Source organism: Siniperca chuatsi, linkage group LG3 (genome assembly GCF_020085105.1).
Source record: "Siniperca chuatsi isolate FFG_IHB_CAS linkage group LG3, ASM2008510v1, whole genome shotgun sequence".
Taxonomy (NCBI): domain Eukaryota; kingdom Metazoa; phylum Chordata; class Actinopteri; order Centrarchiformes; family Sinipercidae; genus Siniperca; species Siniperca chuatsi.
In genome coordinates, this window is record NC_058044.1 from 19,251,832 (window position 1) to 19,279,705 (window position 27,874).

The 27,874-nt window shown below is 40.8% G+C and overlaps 2 protein-coding genes and 1 long non-coding RNA gene across 3 annotated transcripts in view; all 3 read right to left on the minus strand.

Moving 5' to 3' along the window:
• Nucleotides 1-23,893, minus strand: part of usp43a (ubiquitin specific peptidase 43a) — a 107,922-nt gene extending 84,029 nt beyond the window's left edge. Inside the window, exons 1-2 of the mRNA XM_044189852.1 lie at nt 22,720-23,893; nt 13,249-13,407 (exon numbers count right to left, since the gene is read on the minus strand). Coding sequence (XP_044045787.1) covers nt 13,249-13,407; nt 22,720-23,331 — 771 coding nt within the window. The 5' untranslated portion in view covers nt 23,332-23,893. The remainder of the gene's footprint in view (nt 1-13,248; nt 13,408-22,719) is intronic.
• On the minus strand, nt 4,028-4,725 carry LOC122873300. Its single transcript, XR_006377394.1, has 3 exons — nt 4,582-4,725; nt 4,317-4,472; nt 4,028-4,082 (listed from the first exon to the last, which is right to left on the minus strand). It is a non-coding gene; the product is annotated as an uncharacterized LOC122873300 (long non-coding RNA).
• A 1,537-nt stretch (nt 23,894-25,430) lies between the features above and the next one.
• Nucleotides 25,431-27,874, minus strand: part of cfap52 (cilia and flagella associated protein 52) — a 13,219-nt gene continuing 10,775 nt past the window's right edge. The window contains exons 13-14 of the mRNA XM_044190921.1: nt 26,102-26,213; nt 25,431-25,816 (exon numbers count right to left, since the gene is read on the minus strand). Of these exons, the coding sequence (XP_044046856.1) occupies nt 25,635-25,816; nt 26,102-26,213 (294 nt within the window). The 3' untranslated portion in view covers nt 25,431-25,634. The remainder of the gene's footprint in view (nt 25,817-26,101; nt 26,214-27,874) is intronic.

A 27,874-nucleotide genomic window follows, 5' to 3' on the forward strand; every position in this document is an offset into this window, starting at 1 on the left:
CTGAAAGTCAATCATATTGACTTGACAAGAATTGTAACAAAAATTAGAAGAAATTAACAAGGAATCAAAAGTCCTCTCCCCTTTTTTATGGTTTGATCAGCGCAATGTCTGTCTGTTTTTTAAACCCTTTATCCTTCTGCAAAATCTGCCACAATGGCATATTAACACTTAAGCCTCACTAAAACCAAGGGGAAACACCCACACAGAGTCAACCACAATCTGATTTGTCACACTGCAAATAACAAGCTGTTTACAGTTTTTTACAATTGGTAACACGCATCTCTCAATACTGAATTCAGTTTTTCAAAACTCTTCACCCAGTCAGGACAGCAGAAGTCAATGTGGACTAAACTGTGGATCACTTTTCATTGTTCTGACACAAAATGCATTCAGTGACCAAATCTTTCCACCTTGCTCTCCATTCCTCAACCCCATCGAGAAAATCTTTTCCTCATGGAAGTGGAAAGTTTATGACCACCAGCCACATGATCAGATGTCCCTCTTGGACACAATGAATGCTGGATGTCTGGACGTATCTGCATAAGATTTCCAGGGATTGATCAGACATAAAAAAATTCAAAAAAAAGATTCTTTCCCAGGTGAGAGGACATAAGGTGCGATGTCGATGCTTGGCCAAATGCAGAAGTGAATTGAACGAATTACCAGTTGTAAAAACTGTATTCTGACATACAAAATAAATTTTAAAAAAGCAAACAAAAAACTGTCTCATTCTTACCAGCATTTTTCCACTTTTTATTAAATCATTGTTAACTCGATTTTCTGAATAAATATGAAACTAAATGACTTGGATTTGAGTAAGGTATAAATACTTTCCTTTCAGGTCAGGCCACTGAGGACAATGATGAACAATGGAGAACAGGTGACAGGAACAAGTCAGACTGCATCGCAGCTACCAGTTATGTTCCACAGGCCCGTGGGTGCCAGGAAGACACAACCATACAAGGAAGAAAGGCTTGTAAAGGCGGGTGTGGTGGAAGTTACACTGAACAATGAACCTGCCGGACAGACTCTGTTTACTTGAATAAGACAACAAAAAGCATGTCAACATCTTCTTTCAGTTTCCACCAGAACCAGCAGGACCAGTTCCCAACAGCAAGCACTGATCACACAGAAGACAGACGATAATGAGTGTGAAAAATGTTAAAGAAATCCCTTAGAAATTGAGGCAGATTGGTTATTTTCCTCACTGCCTGTCAGAGTTACTCCACCGTGACAATGTAAGCGACTAATAGCCACCAGGTATCTTTATCTCTACATTAATTACTGCAAAAACCACGCGTGAGATCTCATACCTGAATCCACAGAGCTAATTTTACACCTTTCATCCAATCTGCAGTACATTTTCATAAAGCCTGCTGTGTAAATTCAACAGCCAACAGGGATTATAACAAAGCAGATGAATGTGGGCTGCAGTTCAGAAAAAATAACTAAATGTGGGGTGCAAAAACTGGGACAGGTAAAATTTCATTCATCACCATGTACGGTGTTAGACTTACACCTGTTAGTGTATAAAAACCAGACCAACCAAACATCCTTTTTTAGATTTTTTAGTTAAATTATACTATATAATTAGTAACAGTATATTATATAATTAACAACTACTTTCACAAAATTTGTTTCTCCCAGTCTCAGGCACAAATTACTTCAAGTCTTAAAATGATGCTTAAATACATTAGATTACATTACATTAAAGGATAAGTCTAGTAATATTTTATATTTTTCTTATTGTCAACACATCCCATGAAAAGACCAAACCCAACTATGAACTGATCCTACTAACAAGTATTGTCTGTGTATCCAAAGCCTGATATAATTATTCATCTGTGCCACAGAGCTCTATTGTTGTCCAAAAACTATTAAAAATACATCAGTGAGCCACACTGCTGCACAGGCTGATATGTGCCTTTATTATGATGAACATAGGCATTGTAGTTTTTTTGACTCAATCCCACGTACACACTGTTGCCATATATACTCACTAGTGCACCAAATCTGTTGCTCCAACAAATACATTATTTATTCCTCTTTGAGTAACATTTGCTAAAAACAACAGTGCTCTGCTGTTTTAGGAAATTATTTAGCCTTTTTTTTTAATGAAAACATATATTCATGACCCATTTTTAAAGATTTACATCTCCAGTAGGAACCATGGGCTTGGGGCTGAGAGCCACAGACAGAGTTGGGAAGCCTTATCCTTTATAGTTTATACTTTATTCTCAGTTATCAGAGCACAAATTAAAGAAAGCTGATGCTAGCTAGCTACCACTGCAGGAAACAATCACAGCATGTGCTACATATTCACTCACACATGCATGTATCCGAACCACAGTATAACCTGAGCATGTCATTTGTTTGAAACAGTAAGAGTGATTTTCTTTTTTCCCCAGGGCCCTTAAACTCTTGATATACTATCTAAGACACACTTTTTTTAATCCATTGGGAGACCTAGACTTTACTTTCACCTCTTTAAATACAGTCCGAATAAAAAGGATATAAAATTATGGAATGTGAAGGTCATTAAATTCAACATTTGTGCAGAGCTCTTTATGAAAAGGCTCCTCTTTTATGCTCAGAATTTAAGAGCTGAACTCAGCAGCATTTCTAGTACAAGTCTAACTTCCATTAACTTCCCATAGTCCTCAATTCACCCTCAAAAATCTTCATTAGAGGAACCTATCTAAAAACTCCCCTCCACTCTCTCTACTTTCCTCTCAGTCTGACTTTCACTTTCATTCACTCTCTCTCGCTTGCTATAGACAGAAGTTTATCAGATGTTCAGATATTTAAAGAAGGACATCCTTTGAAACATTAATGTATTTAATTAAATGTTTCCTAAGAAATGTCTTGAATGAATGAATATTTCATTCACATAGTAGGATCCATTAAAAAGCCTTTTACAGTGAATGTCCACCTGCATGTTGGTGAAAGTGTCTGTGATGCCCACCTTGAGTTACTGGACTACAGTCATCTGCATATGCGCGCATGCATGCGTGCGTGTGTGCGCGCATACTGGCAGGGGAGATGGAAGAAGAATGGAGAAACGGGAGAAAAAACACACTCCTGACCTAAAAGAGGATCACTGCTCTGTAAGATTGGAAGCTAAGAAAAAGAAAAGAGCAAGAAAGAGAGAGCAAGCAAGGGCATCTGTGTCTGCTCTTGTCAAACATGCAAGAGAAGGTTTTAAAAGCTCATCCTGAAAACTCTTCCACCCGCTGTCACAAATGAACACACACACACGCACATAGAAAGGACACAAGTAGGATGTGGAGGAAGTGCAGGGGACAGGAGATGGTCAGTAGGATGTACCCGCTGCCATCTCCTGAGCAGGAATCAATCGTTGGGCTAATGTTGCTGCCACTTATGGATCTCCTCTGTGTCTCTCTCTCTCAACTGCAACTGTTGCCCCCAGGGAGGACATATTTCATTTTTCATAGCCTCCCGCAGCATGGCATTTCAGTCACAGCACTCCTCTGTAGGGCTGCTCCACAGCTGGGTCGGGGATCCCTACTTCAGATCCGTCTGCTCACAAAATCTGGGTACTCTGGTTTCTACTAGCCTCTATGTTACTTTTGCACAGAAATGTCATGCACGATTTTGAGCTGATACTGTACGGTTGTGTACAGTTGTACGGATAAGATTTCCTCAACAACATCCCACCATTTCTGTGTGACTTAATGTAGTCTGGCAAGGCTATGGATTAATTAGTTTTAGATAGATGTCATGTCAAGAGGGCTATACAATAAATGACTGACTGACTGGATGAACATACCACTTGCTGGGCTGTAATTGCTCTTTGCTTCCAATTTTCAATCTGGAAAAAGTGTTCACCAAGACCATTTTAACTTACGTAACTTATTTTAAAGTAAACCTACTATCTTTTCCTAAACCTAACCAAGTAGTTTTGTTGCCTAAACCTAACCAAACTGTTTCACAACTCCACAATCACGTGTTACTTACCTAACATATTTAAGCGGTACGCTTAAATGTCGTTGGTACTTTTCAACGTGTTCTGTCGTTTAGGTATGAGGATGTGCAGGTGAAAACTGAACTTGTGCTGTAGGCTAGAAGCAGAAATTGGAAAGTTACGATTGGGACTCCCTGATGCCTCAGAAAACACCCGTTTGGAAGTGACATTGGTGTTTAAATACACACACACACACACACACACACACACACACACACACACACACACACACACAGAAGTGTACTTCAAAACACTCAAATACAGGCTTCTCTGGCTTTATGTCTCTGCATGTTCATCTCTGAACAACCTCTCACAGAAAATCCCAACCTACCCCAATTACTACTCTCAAAAATGGATATAATAATGTCCTCTGGCCTTTCTTTCTTCCTTGCTTCCTTTCTGGGTACTCCCCCTTGTTCTCATATTGTATTGAACCAATGTTTCTCATTGATGGCGGGGCCCTGTACAGCAGCGGCTGCACTGGCTCCTGAAAGTAATGATGTTCAATTTTATTCATATGTGCAATTTTATTCAATGTGTGCAATGTACTCATGTTTATTTATAGTATATTTATATAATTCATTTATTATTCTTACCTCGGTCAGTTCTATAGTACTTCTCAATTATCATCGTGAGCCGGATGCAACATAATTTCGTTCTACTGTGCACTTGTCCTGTGTATAGTCTGAATGATAATTAAAGTTATCTTGACTTGAAGTGAGATACAGTGAAAAGACAGGAAAAACAGGAGTGCTTCACCCTGTAAGTTGTAGTGAGTATTGGGCACTAGATGTGTGCATTAGCATACGAAAGACAGGCAACCCTCCTCCCTTCGCATTACACTGTATCACTTTATATTGTTTACCTTTGTCTCTTCCTCTTTGTCTCTTAATTTGCTTCAACTAATTTTCTGAAGAGATGAGACAATATGACAGAGAGAAATTTGGAGACTTAAATCAAGATTAAACAGCGACAGGGGTGTCTACATTTTAAAAGTTGTAGACACCCCTGTCGAAAAAGAAAAAGCTCAAGCAAGCAGGAGCTTTTTCACAAGCAAAAACATATCAGCAGCGTGTAGATCAATTCAGAGGTGAAACAAGGGATTACCAAAGAGCTGCCAGAGCTGAGCAACTTCATTCACAGGGCAAAGAAAAATGCAAAGTCAACAACTTTGTTTCATCTCAATATACATAGCAGCACAAACCCCACAGAAGAATCCAAATTCCATCTCTGTATAAGTGTAACAGAGTTGCAGGAGAAGGGGAGTGACAGGGGATGAGAAGGCCTACTCAGTCATTCAACCCTCACTTGCTGATAGATCGAGACATTACGTCAGGAAAGAGGCTTAAAAAAGACACTTGAACAGGCTAAGTGAATTATGGATGAAGCCGTAAAAAGAAAGAAGGCAGAAATATATGTTGAGAAATATTTCAAAAAGCAGAGGTTTCCATCAAACCCCCCACGCCCCGTGTAAATCCTATTAGAGGGGTAGGATAGCACAGGGGGATTAGCTGACCCCGTCCACTCTGTCCAGACTGTTTCACACTGATAAAACATAGAAACTCTCAGAATCACTCCTAAAATTGTTATTATATATATATACTTACATATGTAAGTCATGTAATACGTGCTGAAAGGAGTGTCTGTGTTTCACTTCCCTAACAGAAGCCATCACAGCAACAACATGCTTTAAGATTATAAACATCAAACATTTTCCACCATTTCTCCAACAGTAACCCTCTTTGGAAAAAAAAAATCCATGATGTCTCTTTCAAGAAACCTCGCTCTCCCTCTGTCAGGAGGAATTTGTCGCATCTCAGAAATGTCACTTGTAGTTAAAATCGGGTTTCTGGCCGAGTGTGGGGTGGTGGCTGTGGCAGGGGTTACGCTGCTTTGATGTAACCTGTGTGAGATTGAGAGCACGAGGTGAGAAGGGAGCTGAGCGGTGAAGGGTTGTGGGCGACTGGATGTTTCACAACACAACCATTTCACCTGGATGTGACACAAACGCCAGGGCGAGGGCAGGAAATGCAGATGCAGATGCAGCCAAAGACAATGTTATACAACTTAAATATAAAAGGCTATGCCAGGATACATGATATCAATCCGATAATGGCCCGACTCAGCAGACATGGAGTGTTTTATCCAGAATCTGGGAAGCCTCACGATGTCTCGCCAACATTTTTTTATGTTAGAATTATTTCTTTGCCTATTTTCAGCTAGTTTGACAACTTCTGTGACATGATCAGTGACATTGTCCTACATACAGCATGTTCTTCCATGCACAACTGTTAACATGGCGAAGCAAAAGTGGAATGGTAAAATAAATTCATTCCAGTGGAATCACAGCGATCAGAGGATCCGCTCAAGGAGGCTAAATTAATCTGCACAAATATTCCACATAGAGTTGACCAATAAGCCATTTTAACAGTGCTGTCCTTTGAGGGGTTGGACAGCCGGAGAGTCCAAAATCAAGCTGTGTTGTACCATTCCCTTTTATTAAACCTTCGCTATTGAGTATAAACTGCTCCCCAACAGAGACATGGTTTGCAGACAGTTATGAGACAGGAGTCAATGGCACAAATTAATGGTTTCAGGTTTACTTTCATTCTTGTCTTTACATATGTAAACATTGTCATAATCATGAGTAACAGTAAAGTCTGTCCTTGGCACCTTACCGATCGCCTACAGTACAGACATCACACAAGTCTTGCAAGAAGGCAAGCTAAGATTGATCCTTTTGTCTAGTTTGATCCAGGCATTAGTTTGTCTGTTGGAAATCAGTCAGATACTACCAATAATAATTTAGTCTGTAGTATCTGTGAAATAAAGATGGTTTGCAAGTTCTAAGTTCTAAAAAATATTAACAACTGCTTCTTGACTGTCTTAACAACTATACTCTCTGGGGAAAAATAAGTTATAACATTTGCATTTTTCTCTTTCGTGTGTTACTGTCATTATGCAACAGCAATGAGTTACCTGAAGCAGTTATTTTAGAATATTTTCTGCTTTATGTTGTGCCATAACAACTCTTCATAGTTCTATACTCACTGTAAAGGACATCCTGTCAATCTTTTCTTAATTAATTGTTTGTTTGTTTTAGAAGGAGCAGAGCCACAGACTTCGTTTTAAACTTTATTTTCACACAAAACACAATGATGTTTTTGACTGAAACCAGGGAGGTGGATGTGATATCAAAGCATTAATGCCCTGATGACTGACACAGAAATAGGCGACACCAGATCAAGGACCCATCAACATCTCCCTGTCACCTGATTCATCGACATTTGCTCTCCGTCCCCCTGGAGAATATGAGCCAAAATCGCATGGAGAGCTATCAAACTCACTATTTCTGTCCCTGTCGATAGGAGGGCTTGCTTGCTTCACCGCATCCACTGACCCGATTTCAAAGTCTTTGCAGTTGGCTCTGGGGCCAGGGGATTTTTCTCTCCCTCCCTCCACAGTCAATCCTTCTGGGGCAGAAAGGCCGACCACTATCGACATTTAAACTGGAATAATGCATACATAATGCTTTGGCACTGGTGTTGCATTGGCAAACCTTGTGTTCCACTCCTGTCCATAGAGTAAGATGGATGAGTTTTTAAATGCACTCGCTCTAAATCCCACTCATGGAGGCCTGAGGCAAAATATAACTGCGCTCCATGTGCTCACTCCATGAACACTGGGAAATGTATGCCACTCTGATAAAACAAAGCTTGAGTTTGTTGGTTTGAGCCATTTTTCTCACCATATCAGGATAGTTAAGCTAATCATCCTCATATTTTGAGAACTGCTGAGGCCTAAGGGGAGAATGTAATGCACCAGTGTGATTCTGACCTTTAATATCATGTAATCTGCCATGGCTCATAGGCAGTGGCAGCTATGTTCTGCACTGCAACACTGGGTCAAGAAAACGCCTCTCTCACTTAAAGCTATTCCTCCCTCTTTTCTAACACTTGCTGGAAGAAAAAAGCTGCCTGTTTGGCAACATGCGATCCAATGAGATGATCTTTTCAGCGCTTGCTAAACAAAGCAAAACCACAATGTTTTTCTTTTATATCTGAATAACTATTGTCACACTGTTTGTCTATCACTGAATGTGAGAAAACAATGATGATTTGATTTTATGTTATTGTGCACAAAGCTTTGACTTCACTGTGGTCTTCTGTTAGCCGGTAAAGAATGCTGCTGATGTGGTGCCAGTGAGGCGAGAGGGAAACCAAGCGAGTTTAGCGAGGTCCCATTGGAAGGAGGATTAACATTACTGAGCTGCCTTCATGCGTGTTCACAGTCTTGTGTTATGTAATATTGGGTGAAGCTGCTGGACAGGTCACACTGCTCGTACAGCAGGTGTGCTGCACAAACAAGGTTTGTAACCCTGCTGGACCCTTCAACATGCCACACTGTAACACAAATCTGCTTCTTTGCAGAGGTATATATATATTGTGTAATGTACTACATCATACATTAGCTTATACACTGATTTACCCATTTATTAGGTACACAGCTTAGTAGTTAGTTTAGTACATAGCTTTGTGACGCTTAGTCAGTTTGGAGGCTCTAATTAGTGTTAGGCTGTACTTCACTGCATTATATTGTTTAGAATGTTTTGACCACCTTAATTTACACATGTTAAGTCTGTGTGAAGGGACCCTCAAAGACAGCTAGTCTAAATCCTTCCAACGATTCTCTAAACCGCTAGCCTGTTCATGCTCACGGGGGGCTGGTCAACAGATATTCACATTTACACTCACAATTTATAGTGTCCTGTTCACCTAACATGTACTGTATGTCTTTGGCCTGTGCGAGGAAACTGCAGCACCTATACAGACACATCCTAAATGATATAAATAAAGGTCCAACTATGTTCACGACATTAATATATCTCAGTGGGGTAAAGATGCTCATCTGTCATCACCAGAAAACAGCCTATGTAAACATGTTTGTTTTTTTTGTTTTCCTGACAAAAAAAATGAATATGTCCTTGTTTTAAGAGGAACTCACCACACACAATTTCAGAGAATACTCTATGATGGGAATAATAATGAGACCAAAAAAAAATGAAGTCACAAGATCAGGTGGCTTTCAAAACAGGCTACTGATACAGTGACTAAACTTGAAGTGTGATATGTTTAGAAAGTACTAAAGATTCTCTAGCATGTAAAAAGGCCTAGGAGAAAAAATATCATAAAACAGAGTGTAATTTAATGACAGTATCCTCAACATGGTAAACATGTACATGCATGTCCAAATTTGTTGGCTTTAGTCTGCTGCAGCGGTCACGTTTAAGTGCCATGCAGGGAAACAGGGAGAGGACCCAAACGCGCAGACAGCAGACAGAGCAGGTTCAGTTCAACAGTTTTAATGAAAAGAACAAGGCTTACTACACAACAAGGTAAGCAGTCAAAAAGACGCAAACAAGTCCAACAGGGTGCCAGCAAAAAACTAAATCCAAAAGTCCATAAATGAACATACACCAGAAACAGAGCAGAAATCCAAGAAACACAGAACACTAGGGTCAAGAAGCTTAACACACATACAACGACGATCTGACACAGAACAAAGGATAACACAGACTTAAATACACACAGCTAGGGGAGACAGCAAGACACAGGTGAAACTGATCAAGACACAGGTGAAAACAATCAAAGACAGGAAGCAAAACTAAAAGACATGTGAGGGAAGGAGACTACTTAAAAACAAAACAGGAAATGACTGAACACAAACCTAAAACCATGACAGCAGCTGCGTAAAAAAAATGACATACACAAAATCTCAACTTGGTTAAGTCGATATATAAAAATACAGGACAGCGCATAAGAAACAATCTGAAGTCTATGGGTGGGTCAGGAGAAGAGTGAAGATGAACTGCAGGCCAAGGTGCTATTCACTAAATGTCTGTGAAATTGACAGGGACAATGTTGACACTGTTAAGTTTCTGTCAGCTCAGCATGGTCTGTAAAATCCTAGATGCCTGTTTCCCAGGCTCCGGTGACAGACAAAGCAATCAAAGTCACTTTACTTCCTCTCTCTCCCTTAACTGCTTCACTCAGCCACCACTCCATGTTACTTTCTGCCTGTCCTTCTGCCCTGCCACAGGACTTCTGACATGTAAAGGTTCTGTGGAAGGTTCTATAGTCTTCTTTCTCTCCTTATTCATCTGACCATTTACAGAGTTTTCAAAGTGAATCAACATAGCAGAAAGCATTTTTGCTAAGAAAAAAAAAAAGACACGTTTTGATGCTTTTTATAAAAAAATAAAATTGTTAGAGTGAGGGGTCATGGGCTTTATTTTCAAGAGGGTCCTGTAGCTAAATGTTGTAGTATTTGGAGTTCTTGTCTAATGTCCCATTTTCCAGTTTATTTGAATGGGTTAACACAGACATCAACCCTCCTTCACCATCTGGGTTGGACGCGGGTCAGACTGTGTATGGCTTTGAGAAAAAAAAAAGATAGAACGAGAGAGAGAGAGTATGGGAGACAGAGAAAGAAATAGAAAGAGCACACGTGTGCGAGCGAGAGAGGGGGAACATGTGTATGGATGGAGAGGTTAGACTGACACTTAACTTTTATTTGGCGATAATTTAGTGTAATTTAATGTAACTCTATGGATTATTAATGAAGTATATGGAACCACACTGGAGACTCTGCTAGCAATATCAACCAAGAGATGAATTCTACCTGATTTCGTCCCATTGTATGCATGACTGCAATGAAAGAATCAAAACATACAGTAGACCAGCCAATTTAAGTGTGTGCACGTGTTATGTGCATATAAGTTTCAGTGTGTTTACGTTTTTTTATCCAGCTATTTTTGAAAATGTTTCACACACGGCTGAGGTCACCGAAGAAGAGCATGTAATCACCAGAGCTCCAAGGTTTTTACATTACATCAGCAGTATAAGCATGAGCGCACTGTGCTACATGAATGAAATCAATTTACGCAAAGGGGGACGAACATTTCATTTTAGAAAATCTGACATGTTCCCTCCTGGTGTGAAAAAACGAAGGGATTTTCTTCTTCTCTGCCTCATAGCGGCAGCAGAGGAAAGCCGGTTTTATGATATCATGATTTACTGGCAGCCTAATGAGAGCCACAGCCCTAAGCTGTTTATGTGGCATAAAGGCTTGCTCTATTAGCGCTGCTGTCAGAGAGGGGGAGCTGGGCATTGGGTGGCAGCGCAGCGACAGTTCAGCTCATAACAGTATTCATTTACTAACAGGACTGGAGGTCGTCAGCTGGCAGCTCAGCGAGGCCCAGAGAGGAGGCAGAAACAGAAACAGGATGATACTTCGCAAATGTAATTAAACACAAGGGGTTTGACACAGAGGGTGTTGATCACAGCAGGTCTTCTTATCCAGTATTTAATGTCGTAATGTACACACACAAACACACACACACTCATAGAGTTACGCATTCAATTACATACTATATTATACTGTATATGTAAGTTGAACAGCCATAGACTACTTGAAAGGTCCAAGAACTCAAATGTGTGAAAGTAATGGAGAACTTCCCTACTGCAGTTAGATAATAATCACTGTTGGAGTTAATGTCACTTGGCACATGATGAAATCCACTAAAACAATAAATAGATTAACATGCATTGATATAATATGGTACTATTTCCCATGTTTTTAGATCTCCTGTCAAGAGCTGGTAGAGTCACAGGTAAAATAAAGAAATGAGTGCAGGTTGAGTGTATTACTTTGCAACTTGCTCATAGTCACTACTTCTTCGCCACTGCAGTGCTTACAAATTTCAAGTTTCAGCTTAATTCAGGATATTCAGACAGCAGAGAAACAGATGTTTAGATGCTGTTGTGTTGTGTAGAACCAGTGTAACAGGTAGCCAGTAAGCATTTGATTGACATATGGTCAGAGAAAAAACAGATACTTCCAATACAAATTTTACTGGCTTTTGGGACTTGGCAAGTGTTAATGTCAAACACTAGTCATGATAAAAAGTCATCAACTCAGTCATGACGTGTCTGCCCTTCATTCCCTCTCACCGCACCACGTCCAGTCCTGGCTCCTCTCCAAGTCCAAGGTTGCATGGTGAACGTCCCACGTCCCACGTCAGAGACAGAGACAAAGACGGAGAGAGACAGGGAATGGATGCCGGCCTCTTCAACAGCTTCTCCTTTAACATCTCACAGGAAGAGTTACTGCACACAAAGGCTCATTTCAGACCAAGGGTCAATGGGTTTCAACTAAACTGCAGGTGGAAGAACCACAACGGCACTCTGAGTGCTGCAGCGTTGACTCTTCACTGAACCAGCTCCACTTGGAGCTCCATTCTGGGATCTGTGGGGTTACTGGCTTCGAAAAGACAGACTTCTTCTCAAAATTATCTTCTTTTATGGACATGTGTGTAGTGATTTCTTGTGCTGTTGTAATCATTTCACAGGAGGATGGCCATAGCGTGGACCAATGATGACATCTGCCGTAGTGAGCTTTAGATGACTGTGTCCCCAACTGATGCCCTGCTCTGATTAAACAATGGTCTCAGTGTTACATGCAGCATGATTCTGCACCTGAAGTTGGATCATAATGTTACGCAGCTGTCCACAAAAACAAATGTGAAATTTGACGGGTTTTCATGCAACGTGAATGTGTCAGACAGAGCTTAACACGGACCAGCAGATTTCTGTTTTTGCTGCCTGTGAAATCATTTGTGCAGTAAAGAAAAAAATGGACACAAAACTGAATCTGGAGAAGAGACTGGCTGGGAAGTTCAACCAAGAATAATGTTCCTCTAGGTTTCTCCCCACGTTCTTATTGGCTAGAACTGATAGCAGCTCTTATAAGTCATCTTTACATATCTTACAAAGAAAATCAAACATGTTTGAGGTGACTGGGAAGTCTGGGACGGCTCAATGACTCAAATTGTGTCTTGTGACCTGCTCACATTCGTCGTCGAGAAAATTAGCTCAGGAATTTGTTTTTCCTGCAATGAGTGTGAGTTTGTGTGTGCGTAAGACAGAGAGAGACAAGGAAAGAAAGAGATAGAGGAAAATAATACATGTGACGGGACTCAAGCAGCCACAACCCTTACACCTGACGTTCAAGTCAGTTTTCATTAAAAAATGGTATTCAAATATCAAAACAAGCTAGCAACAGCAGTACCTTCATTGTAAGTCATCCTTGAGCTTAATCACCGATCACATTTAGCATTTCAAGCCAAATCAAGGCAACAGCAGTAACAAAGAGCGGCTCACTGTCGCAGACCCTGCGGCTGCTGCTTGATGATGTGGACTCACCTTGGCATTGGCTTTGGTCTTGCTGTTGCTGCTGCTGCTGTTGTTGTTGGGGCTGGAATTAGCATCTTCATGAACTCTGTCCAAAAGCCAGAGGAGGAACTCGAGGGCATCATGCTGAGAGTTTCCCCGAAACTGAGAGCCGTACTTGGCCACAATGCTCTGAGGAGAGGAGAGACATCATTATTAATCTGTAACTTTGGGTGATTTCAAAAGTCATTAAACACTGACATCCTTCCTCCAAAATGAGGCCATGATCACATGGAACACGGGAACGCATCTTTTGTAAGTTAGAGTTGGTTTGGCTTGGAGCACTCAGGAGAAAGATGGAAAAAAGCAGATACTCTCTCTTACTATCACTTAATGCAGACTCATTTACAGCATCTGTCAGACATTATTTGGCTATGATAAGATCATGTAATAAAGTTATTCACAGTTCTCTTTGGACATTGCACTCTGGAAAAAAATAGGAACTTTTTATGATTTTTGAAAAGTCAAGTGTTCACTGAAAAAGGAAGAGGCAGAGCGCACTTCATCACAGTGGACCCCACACTTTGGAAGATGCATGCAGCAAATCAGGCTATCTCAAAAAAACTTTTCAACAATGTTAACTGTATTCAGACAGGGCTGCAACTAACGGTTATTTTTTCGGTTAATCAATTTATCATATGGTCTATAAAATGTCAGAAAATTGTGAAAAATGCCTATTATAATTTACCAATTTTGAAGAGGTCACCTCAGATGTCTTTTTTTTTATTTGACCAACAGTCCAAAAGATATTCAATTTATCATCATGTATGACAAAGAAAAGCATTGAATCCCCACATTTAAGAAGCTGGAACCAGCAAATGCATTTTTGCATGAAAAATGACTAAAACAATTGGTTATCAAAATAGATGATATCATTATCAAAATTGTAAATTTTTTAATAGATGAATCGACTAATTATTGCACCTCTATTCTCAGATATAACCATCTTCAGTCTTACACAACTTTAGATCAGAGCTCACACAGATCTGACCAGACTATATTGTATTTTACCCTACCTATACATTAACTTATCTGGCAAATTTAGAGTTACATATTTATTTTTCATTGTTTTATTTCTGCACATTAGTGAAGCTGAACTTCTGTGTTTAGAGAAAGAGTGACAGAGAAACAAAACATCTGTGTTTCCTTGACACCTCAATGTCATTACTGAAATTAACGATATAATTACACAGGTCCACAATCCCTTCCTTTTTAAATGATATTTCAACTGTTCTGCCAAGTTTCACAACGAAAAGCTGATGACTGGCTGCAAGTTGTCAGTAGGCCCTGACAAGCCATTTATATTAAATTCAGATTAAACTGCACCATTGAGGTTTTCAGTAGAGTTTCAGTTGTTGCGAGAATATCCAGGACTGCATCCTGAAACATATCAGAATAAGGCAGATTAAGCCACTAATATCTGACACCCAGTTCAAACTGCCGTTCTTACTTAGCATTGCAAATAAGTGAAATTACCTCATCCTATTTTTTTACAGAGATTTTAAGACTGTGGTTTAAATAATGTACTCAGAGTGCTATTTTTGGCAGCACAACAGCATTAGTAAAGAAAATCAGACACATCAGTACTCATGAGCCATTTGTGGTGCAAAAATAATATTTGAAGAAATTGTTCTCCAAACACATTCATACCCTGCATACCAGAGGATGACTCACACAGAGGATATCCCAAACCTGACAGGTCTTGCTAGAAAAAAAAAACAGTTGGACTGTCTAATTCAATTATGAGGAAGGAGTTGTGAGTTTATGAGTCACACAGAGAAAATGACAAGACAAAACTAACGACAGCATTAACACAACACTGGGTGGCTACCTCTCCGTCTCTTTCCCTCTCTGTGTGTGACTGACAGGATCCAGGCTCTACTCCACACCTCATTAAAAAATCACCACATCATACCTGCAGTATCCCAGTATCTAAATATAAACACAGGAGGGAGGGAGCCAACACTCCAACAGAGACAGCCCGCTAATGAGCTATGAGCTTCATCACTATGAGGAAGCACTGATGGCGCACAGGGGATTGAGGGATGAGGGACAGATGGAGAGAGGGAGCAGTGGAGTAAGGGAGGAGAGGAGGGAGGGAGGGATGTTGGGCCTGCACGTGTTTTTCTGTCTCCCTATCAATAGAACGGCGTAGTTGTGGCTGGCCCAGAGATAAAAAGTGAGAAAACGGAGGCAGCACAGTTTCTCAATGCTACCAACAAAATAAGAGAAAAGAGAAAGAACGACGGTTTCCAAGGTTACGACGAGTCTGGGCACAGACGCCTGATGACATCAAGAGGTTACGGCTTCATTAGGATGAGGGGATGACTTCTCTGCTGGCCTCATCTCTGCTGTCTTCTCTGTTTGAGGGCGTGTCAAAGCACTGGTGATGGGAATGTCTATCTTATATCTGTTTACAGTGCTGTCTCTGGTGAAATGTGCCACTCAGCCTCAAAGGCACTTAAAAAGATTTAGCAAAGTTGTATTCCCAAGCATCAAGTCTTTTTTAATTGAATTCTTATAAAGGGAGAAATTAAAGGAAGAAAAAAGTAATGAGATGGTAAGGACAAAGACAAAGAAAACAATTGCAGGTTAGTTGAAATGTCAACTTCCTCTGCAAACACTAGCAGTGTTCAAAGCTGACCTGGGCACAGCTCTAGTGGGATCTTAAGTGTTTGTCGAGAAAACACTTCAGAGCCAGTCAAGGAGAGGATAAAGGTGGGCGTAATTCGTTCATTCTTTATTTGTGAATATAATAAAATAGAACAAAAGAGAAAAGTGTACAATAACATAAGAAGATGCACAGGTGGGATACAAAAAAGGGCTTGTAGAAGAAACTCACTTAATATTGAGATTAAAAACAACTAGGCTATGCTCACCACAATTTACAAACAGACATTTTTAAAATGTCTAAAAGAAAAAGAGAATACAATTTCCTAACAAGAAATACTAGAGATAAAAAGACCAAGGAAGAAAAAAGAATTAGAAACAAGGATTACAATAACAAATATTTGCACTGCTATCATGCACTGTATCATACCACTTTTGCATAGTACTGTACTCCATCAAGAGAAGTTGTTTAAGATCTTGGGTCAACTTGAGGGAGCACAGAGCTTTTTGTAAGAACTATTGATCAGTTGACAAAGGATAGGATTCTCAACCCACATCTGATGGGGCCTGACTCGATGTGGTGGATTCTGGCAGCATTTATCTTAATTCTCTCAGGCTTGTAGCAAGTTTCATTTCATTTATTGATTTTATTAATCAATTTTTGTCATTAAATCAGAGCACGTAGAACAAAGCTGTGTAGTTTCTACTTTCACACAATTTAGGGATATTTACTTGTTTTCACTTTGGAAAATGAGTAGTTTATATAGAAGAATATTTTGAATTTAATAGAATTCTTCACTCAGTTTTTGAAATTAAAGATTACTGTTGATACTTAACTCCCACCTGTAATTATTAAAGTTATACTCGACTCCAACAAAATGCCAAATTATGTTAGAAAGACATGGTTATAGAGACTGTTGGGGGCTTTAATTGGGTTTGGTTTCAGTTCATACTTAAACAGAACCCTAATTTTTGGGACCCAATAAAAAGTCTAGTCCTGAGTACAGTGTCTGATTCATGAGGCAGGCAATTTCTTTTTATTTGATTTTCTGTCTTAGCAAAAAGGGAACAAAACAAAAGAATCGAGGACTAGCAGCACAAAGAAAGCAATAAAGACGAAGATAACCTAAAAGAAAGATAACAGAATGGCAAAAGACAGCCATAAACCTGTGCAGTCTCCGCAGCAGGGGTCATGACCTCCCAGCCGTCAGCAGAGGTGGGGCTGCACTCTGGCAACATCCCCTGCTTCCACACCCAGATGTCTGTTTCAGTGTCCTATCCTGCTTGCTACCTTTGCTTCACCTCACACCATTACCCCCTGGTGCCCTCACCACATCCATCCTTCTACTCTGTAAACAATGACGGATCAGAGTGCTGGCAGGCCAGGAATTTACTCTAAACATTCATCAAGCAAATGTCTCTCCTCTCTCCCCCTAAAAAACCCATTTACGCCACCTCACCTCATCGTTGTCCGGCCTGCCAAACAGGCCTGGATGGATTCCTCAAGTGACGGACAGATAATGATATTGACAAATTATGACAGGGTATGACTCTAAGAGGAACTGCACACACTCTTCTTTTCCACACACTACCCATTCCCCCCACAGGTGTGGCTGGAAAGAGGCTGGATAGAATCTGTCATTACTGGCTGCTCCATCTGCAGTTTCATTTTTCAGTGGCCTGGTGTTGCCGGCTCACCTCTGCTGTTGGAACAGACCGTACGCAGGGAAGTCATCACTTACAGCCTCCACTTATTCCACTCTCTCTCCCCTCACACTGTGTTTCATTTATCCTTTTCCTGTCACACACACACACACACATATACACACATACACACACAACCTCACTGTCCTCTTTCTTTTTTCCTCTATTTGCCCTCTTTTTCTTTCCTCATGTATGAACCATTCCCTCCACTAATCAGTTCCAGCTGAGCTCCAGTCAGCCCAGCTACCCCTGGAAAACACACACACACACACAAACAAACACAAACACACACAGATGAGCCTCTCTTAGCAATGTAGCACCTGTCTGCCTCCTCCAGCTGCTGTCCTTCCAAATCTAAACTAATTCAGGCCGCTGCTTCCTATGTCACCCACACACTGGATTCACCTCCAAGAATTTAGAACTAGGCAGGTATTTTTGATGACATATCTTAACTACTACATCTTGGAATCAGACCTATATTTTCTCTGCAACACTGAGAGGCTTGAAATCCTTCAATAAAGGTGCCAGCGAGTCAAGACTGAACAAAGCCTGCGTGTCTGCAGATGTCCCCAGCATGGGATTTACAGGCGATCAGTAAGAAATAAGAAGGGATGAGATGCGATGGATATAATCGCCTCTGAATGGGAAGGCTCCCTGGGCTCTGCTGAAACTGAGAAATTGATACTTACAGCTGAGGTTGTAAATACGCTACTGTGTGCACAACTGAGAGTCTAGGAAGCTGTATCTTTCACGCTATCGAGAGCTCGCATGCCATTTCCATATGCGTCCCATCACTGAGATAAAGTAGAAAACTCATCCCAGACTCTCTTCCATGATTCGGTGATCGTAGTATCACACCCCAGAATAGTAAAGATTGATTTATTCCCGTGGCTCCCTACATTGTGTCATTCAGGCTTGGTACATAAATCATGGGAGGGATAATAAACCTGGTGGAAAATGTTCTCATATTGTAGTGCATATTGTAGCGCAGACACACTTCTCCTTGTGTTTCTTTATCGCCCTTTTGTCACAGCAGTGTGGGTATAATGGAGTGCGGCTCACTGAGTCGTGGGAATGCATGCTGCTTACAAACAGCATATGGCGCATCTGTAACAGTACTTGTAAGTGGTCTAGCTTGTGTTTTATAAGTGTGAGATGAAGTGTTTGAAGCATGAGTACTTCAACAGCTGAGACATAGATCCTACTGCATGTCTGTGGCCAAATATAAAATACACTGATTATTATATCTATTGTGTGTGTGAAAACATAAAACAAAATCTTCTAGCCTCGTACTGTTTACACTGCTAAAATCTCCCCAAAAAAGTCCCCCATCTGCTTCACTGAAAAACTGCAGCAGTCAAACTGGAATGACATGTAGAGTCCAGGTGGTGTGTGTCCCCACGGCAATGTGTGCGTGTCTTTCTAAAGTGTATACATCTTAAGCACTGAGAGTGAGAATGAGAGTGGTCCTTGAAGGAGAGCAGAGACAAGAAAAGACAAACAAACCATCAGTCTCGCTGGCCTGCCTCACTGTCACACTCTGCCTGCACTCCCGGAACAAACAAGACTACTTAAAACACCGGGCTTCATCTTCCCGGCTGAGCTCCTCTGGCCTCACAGAGCTGCATCCTGTCAAGCGTAAAAAGATGAATCCGGGCTCCTCGCTACAACTTCTGAAAGTAGTTACTGTATTGTAAGATCCTTAAGGTCAGGAGTGTAACACATAAAAAAAAAAAGGGGGGGGGGCTCACTCTGTCATCAAGTTAAATTGATGTAGACAACTTTTGGGTGAGCCAATAAAAGGACGCTTCATCCCTCCAGATTTCATCAACATCAAATGTGTAGCGAAGCAGTTATGGCAAAGTTGGAAATTTTGACCTTTAAGGACAGCACCTCCATTAGGCTGATCACTGTCATTTATAAGCATAGATGCTTTGGTAACACATTTCATATCAGTCAAACTCATGGTGTGGGACTTATAGGAATCTAATGAGCGCGTGCAGGTGAGCAATTTTACAAATGAGATAAGTGCTGAGTTGATTATATGGTACACGAAGACTGTCGAGTGAGGAATAGGTACCTCAGAACCTAAAAGATTCACTTTTTATTAAAACACACCTACAAGCATGACTTGTTGCACCAGTCTAGTGATTCACACAATTAAGCTTCTTACACCCTGAAATGTATTGTGATTTGGAATCAAAGACATTATATGGTCGGCAGATAAACATGAGGTGGGTTTTTTGTTTTTGTAATGTTTGCATATAGCGGAGTATAACAGACACATTCTGCACTTTGGTTTGTCAAAGGCCAGGAAAGTAAAACAAAACTTGTTTTCCAACTCCAAGTCAAACTTTTCAAGAAGATCTTTGCATCTTTGTAAAAAAAAAAAAAAAAAACTAAAAAATACCCTGAGGTCATTCTGGTATCTTCAGTTGAGACATTGTGACTTCTACTGACAAGCTCATGACTCCTACTCACTCCTAAAACAATCCCAAAACAAAAGAAGTTAGAAAAAGTACTGCAACAGACTTTTCTCACAGAAAAGTTTATTTTTTCCACTTCTTTTCTGGCCAGGGCCTCTCTTTAAGTGTGAAGAGATTTGGTAATAACGATCAGTTGTCAAAGATGTCTGTCTCTTTTTTCCAGACTGGGGTCCTGTGAGGATCCCAGGAGGGACGATAGTTTTGTTTACCAGCAATGTCTCTCCCTCCCAGTTTCCCTTTCTCTCTCCCTCTGAGTGCACACCGTTGAAGGAGTCTCAGCAGGGGGGCATCCTCTTTTTCCAGGCTGAATGCACTTGCTACAGTAAACATCCTCTCCTGCTTCACCCTGGGATGAGCAGAGAGACACAAATCACTGTGTCGATGCGATGGGGCGAGGCAAGAAAAGGGAAGTGAAGGACATGGTTTTTTTTATTGCAGCCAAGTATGATGAGAGGTATTAGAGCAAAACAGAGGAAAGAGCAAATGCCTCTATTTAAACACAGGACGGCACATTCACACATTACGTTCAAGGGCTAATTTTCAGCATTGCCTTCCAGCAGGTGTCTGATATCAGACACCATTTTTAACTCATATTAAAATAAAGGGCCTGACTGAGACACACTGTGACTGAATCACACATTCTGTGACAGTCTGATCACCTGTAAAGTAAGAGACAACATACCGCCAAGGTTTGGCCCAGAGTTCATACATGATATCAGTGCAATAGCCGACCTGGAGCCACAGTATACTCTTCATATATTTGCTACTGTGTGCAAAACTAGTGTCCTCATGTGGTGAACATTGTAACCAGGAGCCAAATTTCTACATTCAAGGCCTCTGATCCATACCCAAATACCCTTTAAGATCATGTTTTTACCATCACAAGCTTCTTATTATTTTAAATAATAATATTTAATAAATATTTTACAGAGGCTCAAGTTAGAGAAGCTGCATATGACAAGAGTTTAAAAATCTGCTCTTTAAATCTGACGCACATGCAGGTGCTCAGCAATAATGATCCATAACACCATGACTCCTTGTATTTTTCAGATCAAAACAAGCTCTTCTCCTGTATTAATCAAGGCTGTTGGGGCAACAGAGCGGTTACTACTCAGTGAGCATACTGGTTGACTGTCATCCAATAAGCCCAGAGGGAAGGCTGGGGGCTCTGCAGCCATGGCTCACAACAGCCATGAGTGACTGTAACAGCAAGAAGCCTTCTGTGTGTACGTGTGTTACCACTTGTTAATTTAATATCCTTACATTTTTACAGATAATGTTGCAACTGTAATGTAGTCTGTAGACTACTATCACATGCATTTAACAGTGTAAATAACACAGGAATGCTTGACTCCCCCGCAGTCCACATGACATAATGTCAGGGAATGCAGACAAACCACCTGAACTATTTGTTGGGCAGGTGAGTCAAGTGGAGACAGTGCAGCCTGCATGTCATGAGTAACCACACTGCACGCACACACAAAACTACCAACAAACAATAATACAATGTCAAAACCGTGAGGCAAAGTGGTGAGGGTTATTTTTTTATTCTCACCGCTTCACATAGCTAAATTGCCTCCTCCCCTGAGACACTAGAACATGACCTGCGCGCCTTTATTCACGGAAATGGGACACACAGGTTGACCGTTGAACCTCATTCAGTCAAGTGCTGCTCCCCTGAAGTGTTTATTCAAATATTTGTTTTGCCAATATAGACTGTGATAGTTGGTAATACCGCTTACAAATCCCATAAAATCCTCTTGACATATGCCTGCTGTGCTGGTAGGGCTTGCTGGTGAGTAGAGGCACAGGATGCAAGTTAAATTAAAGCTATTACAACTGTGTGCTGAGGCAAATAAAACTGTGGCTAGTAACTGGGGAGATTCCATGGGAAGAATGTGTAGAAATAATCTAGCCTGAAGATAATGACGTCTCTTTATCTATTGCTGGAGTAGCTCACAGGGGGCCCTGGGGCACAAATTTCCTGTCGAGTCCCTATTGACCCGCTCTTTCTTCCTCTCTCTGTGCAATGTGTATGTACCCTTTCTTCCCCAAGTACCCATTGAGTGCAGCACGCACAGCAAGCAACTCAAGGCAGCTTAATTATATTTTGCCTTGAGACCCAGAAACCCACCAGTACTCCTATGCTGGAATGTTACTTGGCCTTGTCAATTAGTTTGTAGTAATTTAATTTAAAATACCTTAAGGCCCTGTGATTTTGGTTGTATTGTGCTTTAGTAGAGCACAGTCCCAGACAAACGTGCAGTTAATCAAATAATCACAAACCAACTGACACATGGTTTAACCTGGGGGTTTCAGGGCCCCTGGGGGTCTGGGGCCCATGCTTGCTTTGTTCAGGTGGAAATATAGCCTTGCTATTATGCGCCTTGCTGAATAAATTGTAAAACACAAGATTTCCAAGTGACATTTACCAAAACATGCAAGAAAACAATGTTGGATATTTGTTAGAAAGACAAAATAAATATCTCTCTCTATAAAGCAATATCTATTCATCTAAGTGTCCAAAACAGTAGACTACTTTTCACTGAGGTATACAGACACAAAAACCTACAAATAAATAACACAACAAACCAGTGGCATCAGCAGCAGCATGATAAACACCCAGTGTCCTCTCTGTCCTCACCTTGAACTCCACAGATAGCTGCGGCGTGTACTCCAGCGTCCACAGCGCTCGAACCAGCGACGCCAGCTGCTCGGTCACTTCTCCCCGGGCGGTTTGCCGCTCCTCGCCTCTCACCTCCCCGTTCACCCTCCGGTGGCATATATCCGACTTGTACTGCTCCAGCCCGAGGTACTCGGCCAGCAGGTCCGTGTTGCTGAGGCACTGAACCACGGCGTTCATGAAACAGGTGTTGCCGTGGTTCTTCAGTCCCAGCACCCCGGGGGTCTTGTCGCCGTAGCACCACGACAGCCTGTCTTTCACAGAGCCGTGAGTGGAGGACACCGTGGAGCTCTTCTTCACGGTTCCCTCCCTGGAGGTATGCGAACAGTCGTCTTTGAAACCCCCAGACGCGCTTCGCCCGAAGCCGCCGTCGTCGTCCTCTGCGTCCGTCGGTTCCGCGTCGCCAAAGTGCGCCAAAGTACCCAAAGTTTTAAGGATCCTTCCCATGAAATTACCAAAAGATCGCAGCGATTTCCTCCTGGCAAACCTCCCGGTTTTGTATTTCTTCTCTTTTCGCTTTGTCGTTTTGGGTTTCATGGATTTCCTTGCCTTGTTTTCCTTGCGGGTATCCATGGCTCTGTTACTTAACAGGACCGAGAGAAACGAAACAAGCTGTGGAGACGCACCTGTCTGCCAGGCTGTCTACCTCTCCTCCTCCGCTTCCCTTCTCTCCACAAACCCTACCGCTGAGGTGGCACCAACTCGGTGCCAATAAGGCACATGATTAGCTACTGATATTATTCCCTTGACATCCCGACAGTTCCCAGTACGATATGGTCACCAGTCCGCGCGTTTTGATGGGTGACGCTCTATCCAGGAACTACAGAGATGTGCTGCTTTCCTCCCTCCACATCGCAGGTCCAATTACACTTCCTCATCGATGGCTCTCAGCGCTGGATCGTGCGCTGGCGGTCTTTGACTCTCTCACCACTGGTATTCTTCCCTCCCTCCTCTCCTGTCTATGGGGCCACAATGAACAACTTTCTCTTTGGAGGATCCTGTCTAACGCCCGCCCCTCAGACATGAATTTAATTAACCTGGATTCGATTAATTGTAGTATATCACAATAGAAAGGTTGATACAATGAACAGGAATATCATTCTCAAGCCGTCACTAGACTGGCAAAGAGCATAGAACTTAACACGTCGTGTTTATTACGCTGGGATCAAGGAAGTTGCCTTTGACAGGTGTCAAGCACTGTAGCCTTCAACTGCCCCCTGTAGGACCAATTACAACATCACCTGATTTAACATCTTCAGAGTGTGTCAAAGAAAACATCACTGGCATTTGTTGGGATCCTACTCTAAAACTTCACCCTAACCCTATCTAACCCTATTTCCAACCCCAATCCTAAAAACCTAAAACAAATTAGCTACTGAAAGCTCTTTAGTGGTGCATTATTATGACTGGATAGTAAGAGTATGGACTCATTAAATACAGGATAACACTGCTGTGCAACATAGCATGTTTCTATTCCTGCTAAAAACTGTCCACAAATGTGTATATGATCCCCTGCTTTCTCGACGTAGATGGGTACATCACCTGCACAGAGGGTCTACTTTTGCTTCATCCTGCTATTGACCTTGTCTAGCCAGCATTTACAGATACACGTACAGTATCCTATAAATAGCCTGGTTGTCTTCACACACATTAATGCTGCTGCTACTACACACTGGAAGCTCCACAAAAGAAGAAAAATGGATGTTAGAGAACCATTTGGGCAGAAGCGCATTGTGCAGTTCTGGTTTTCGATGGGGATCCAGCATCTTTAGTGCTATATTCAGATTCTAATCATCTGAAGCTTAATTTCACAGCTCACCAGTACTAAAGATTGCATTTTGTGGGCCAGATGTGCTGATTTATTGAAATAGATAGTCCCATTAAATATTTCCATAATTTCCCAGATGCTCTTACTCCAGCATTGTTGGGAAACATGCACACATGGTACACCTTTATAACAAATTCTGTGTCAAACTGTGACTTCTTGTGTTTCTTCCTCATGAAAATAACTCACAATTTGTCCTCTGTTCATAAGCAGTGTGGAGAAGGGCAAAGATAGCCCTTTTTTCACTGATCCTGGGGTGTTTTTGCTGACTTGGTTTATACTGCAGGTTTGCCATTTTACTTTTTTGGGGAAGGAAGGGTGAGTTTAGATGAGCCATTTTGAACAATAGTGAGGAGAATGGGTTCAGATCAGAGACAGAGAGGCTTTCTGTTGTACGTTGCCTCCCTCTTTGACCAGAATCCTTCAGGGACTCGCTGTTGATAGATTAGCTGACAGCAGCCACAGCCATGAATCTGGGCCTCCTCCGTCTCTCTACAGTAGCAGACAGAAGAATCATATCTGAGTACATTTAATGTACTGTATAATATAGCCTTGTTTTTATATATTCTGGTTTCATCGGCATTGAGAAAGTATGCCATTAATTCTGTTGTTCTAAAAAAGTCTAAAGAAGCATAATGCAGACACTTTGATGTGAAGAATACGTTCTTGTGCCTTGAAGTGTAATTTTAAATTCAAGTAAAGTGTCGCTCTGTGAATTCCCACCTATATTCAGCTCCTGTGGGGAATAACCACTTAAGACACTACGCTGCTCAAGAAGTGTAATCTTTTCACTTCTGTACACTTCGTCCGTTCTCTGCTGAAAAAGGAAACCATCTCATATAGCCACTGATGCTTAATCAAACTACATTTATTTCTTTTGGTCAGAGTGTAAATCCATTCTGCAATGCAAATGTAAGATTGTTTAATTCTCACGGGAACATTTGCTAAGAGGAAAGATTGAGGGAGAATGTTGGATAAATTTGAGCATGAGTGTGGCATTACTGGATTAAAAATGTCTGTTGCTTCTAGTGTCCAGGACTCCACGTCTTCATTAAAAGGAAGAAGGATGAGGGAACCTCCATCGGAGAATGGCTCCATCTGCGCTGGTGCTGACTAGGGTGCTGTTGTTGGAGCAGACCTTGATGCTGGTGATACTGCCGCCGTGAGCTATTCCTCTGTGGGTTACTGCACCTTCCATGTAGTCCCACACCTTCACCAGCTTGTCATCTCCACCTGTCATGAAAAGGTGAAAAATATGTCAATAACCTAACAACTAAACTGAAACTTTATTCACAAAAAAAGAAAAGCATGCTTTGTTCTGAACATGAGCATAATCAGGAATGAACTGGGGCAAGTGTAAAATGATGATTATCTACAGTATATACTGAGTGCTCATGTACCCAAGAGATTTTGTAGATTTGGACAAATTTATTTTCAGTTTAATTATATTGACAGTAAAAATCACTAAAAGGAGAGCAGCAACAATATAACAAGCAGCTGATGGGTAACAGGCCATACCTGTCACAAAGTGTTTGCCATCCTGTGTGATGTGCATGCCATTGATGGCCCCAGACTGTGAGCCCTCCAGTTCTCTGATGGTAGAACCGTCATACACGTCCCAGTAGGAAACCTGAGCAAGTTAACACACAGAAACCCTGAAATGTAGTTTCAGGTGTTGTACGTAACACATATTTGTTCATCACTGGCATTGTTTATGGAGGACTCGGTGTCCAAGAGGGAGGGAGATATAAACATATGTTATGTGTGCATGTATTGTACACTGACATTGTGCAGCCTCTTTTTTTTTTTACTGTTTTATAATTAGTAATTATCTTTATTGTTGGGGGTTTTGTTTTATTTTATTTTATTTCATTGCATTGCTGTATTATTAAATGCCTGATTGTATTTACCTCAGTCCTGAAATATTTTAACCCTGATTCAACCATGTAAAGCACTTTGTAACTTTCATTTTGAAATGTGCTGTATAAATAAAATGTATTATTATTATTATTATTATTATTATTATTATTATTATTATTATTATTATTATTATTATGTTGTTGTTGTTGTTGTGACATTATTGTATTATATCATCATGAACTATATTATTTCAAATTTTGGTAATAAGCAATATGTGACATCAAACTACCTTGAACTACCTTTACTGCAATTATTCTTACTCTGTGTGGAAATAAGTAGTTCTATGGTTAGATTCTAACAACCTCTCACCAGAGGTGGAAGAAGTACTCAGATCCTTTACTTAAGTACTAATACCACACTGTGAAAATACTCCAAGTAAAAGTCCTGCATTCAAAACCTAAACAGCATTTTACTGCTGCAGATGTTTAAGTTTCAGCTACTTTTAACTACTTTATATACTGTTGGGTAGTTTCATCTACTGCAATGCATCATATTCTATAAGATCATCATATGTTTATAGCATTGCTGTCCTGTGAGAACCACGTATGTCTAAAACAACTTTTCATGAGCTCAGAAAAAGAGCCCTGTTTTCAGCTTTGTGACGATGCATTTTCCACCTGATCCAAGAGGCGTTTAAATAGTTCATTTAGCTGAAGAAGTAGGATAATTTTCTCAACCCATAAAGGAACACTTAATCCTTCAGTTTATCACAAACCACATTTGGAGATACATGGTTTTCACTGGACACAAAGGGTATGAAAAATTGTAATCTGAAAAGTAAAATATTTGCCTCTGAGATGTAGTGGAGTACAAGTATAAAATAGCATAAAATGGAAATACGCAAGTAAAGTATAATTACCTCAGATTTGTACTTAAATACAGTATGTGAGTAAATATACTTAGTTACATTCCACTACTGCCTCTCACATACACACTTATTGAAACCTTGTTTGCTGATCTAAATGTGATGCAATCATCCCTGGAGCTTTACAGCTTTCAAAGTATCAAGTCTCACAAAAGGCAATTGTTAGCTTTAGTTATTTATAGCGCAGGCAGCAGAAACATCACAGTACCACACACCAGCAAGGGTCCTTTCTTGTTATTTATATGACCAACCTGATCACATCTTAAAAGTTAGGTACTGTAAATGAAGGTCCAGATGGATTTGATCATAAAAATCAGTCTTCTGAGTCATCCTGTATGAATGAGTTTCTAATAGAAGATGTAGTGGCACACCTTAGCACTGATCTCAGTCTCTATGTGTGTTTAAAAGTCCAGAAGCCAAGGTTAGTAAAACGCACTTCAAAGTCAATCGAGTGTTAAAAGCACTACACACCAAATTTAAAGATCAAATTACTGAAAAATCTATTC